Source organism: Pyxicephalus adspersus, chromosome 7 (assembly GCF_032062135.1).
Source record: "Pyxicephalus adspersus chromosome 7, UCB_Pads_2.0, whole genome shotgun sequence".
NCBI lineage: Eukaryota > Metazoa > Chordata > Amphibia > Anura > Pyxicephalidae > Pyxicephalus > Pyxicephalus adspersus.
This window is the reverse complement of record NC_092864.1, coordinates 9762402-9763004: the sequence shown is the minus strand read 5'-3', so window position 1 is coordinate 9763004 and position 603 is coordinate 9762402. Positions and strand designations below refer to the sequence as shown.

The following is a 603-nucleotide window of genomic DNA, read 5'->3' as shown; positions in this document are numbered from 1 at the left end:
TCCATCCAAGTGAAGGGGTTGCTGCTGTCTGGAGGGCAAGGCATGCCAGTCAGGGAGTACTTGGGTTTGAAGGAAAGTTTGAAATGTTGGGAAAAAATGCTGTGACTAAGTGTGCCTTCAAACTCAATGAAGAACAAGGAAAGGAGATCTGTGAATACCTAGACCCCCTTTATGAAGAAGCCTTCTACTGTTTCAAAGTTCCCAACTTCACTTGTCAAAGTCTGAATGAAATGAGAGGTTACGACCTTCATATACCGCATATCACTCCTAGTGAAAGTAAAATATTTGAAAGGTATTGTTTCTATCACCTCTACATACAATTTTCTTGTTGAATTGGTTTAAATTATGTTGATGTAATTCAGATGTCAAATTACCATAGTGATCATATTCTTTTAACTTGGTGCTCAATGGATTAGATTTCTAATTGTAGCTCAGTGGGAAAAGTGCTCTATTACATTGGTGGTCATTGAAAGTAGGACCCATTACTTTGGTGGCATAGGTAGTTAGAAGAATATGTGTCCCCACTTGATAGTCATTGGTAGAAAGACCCTTTACTTTGGTAGACATTAGAATATGTGTCCCCACTTGATAGTCATTGGTAGA

General features: G+C 38.5%; 1 protein-coding gene across 1 annotated transcript in view; it reads left to right on the top strand.

Annotated features, from left to right (window-relative positions):
* The window catches only part of LOC140334745 (NXPE family member 4-like), a gene marked incomplete in the record, with an annotated part of 3918 nt that continues 3315 nt past the window's right edge, over positions 1-603 (top strand). Inside the window, 1 exon segment of the mRNA XM_072416985.1 lies at positions 1-292. Within this exon segment, the coding sequence (XP_072273086.1) occupies positions 84-292 (209 nt within the window).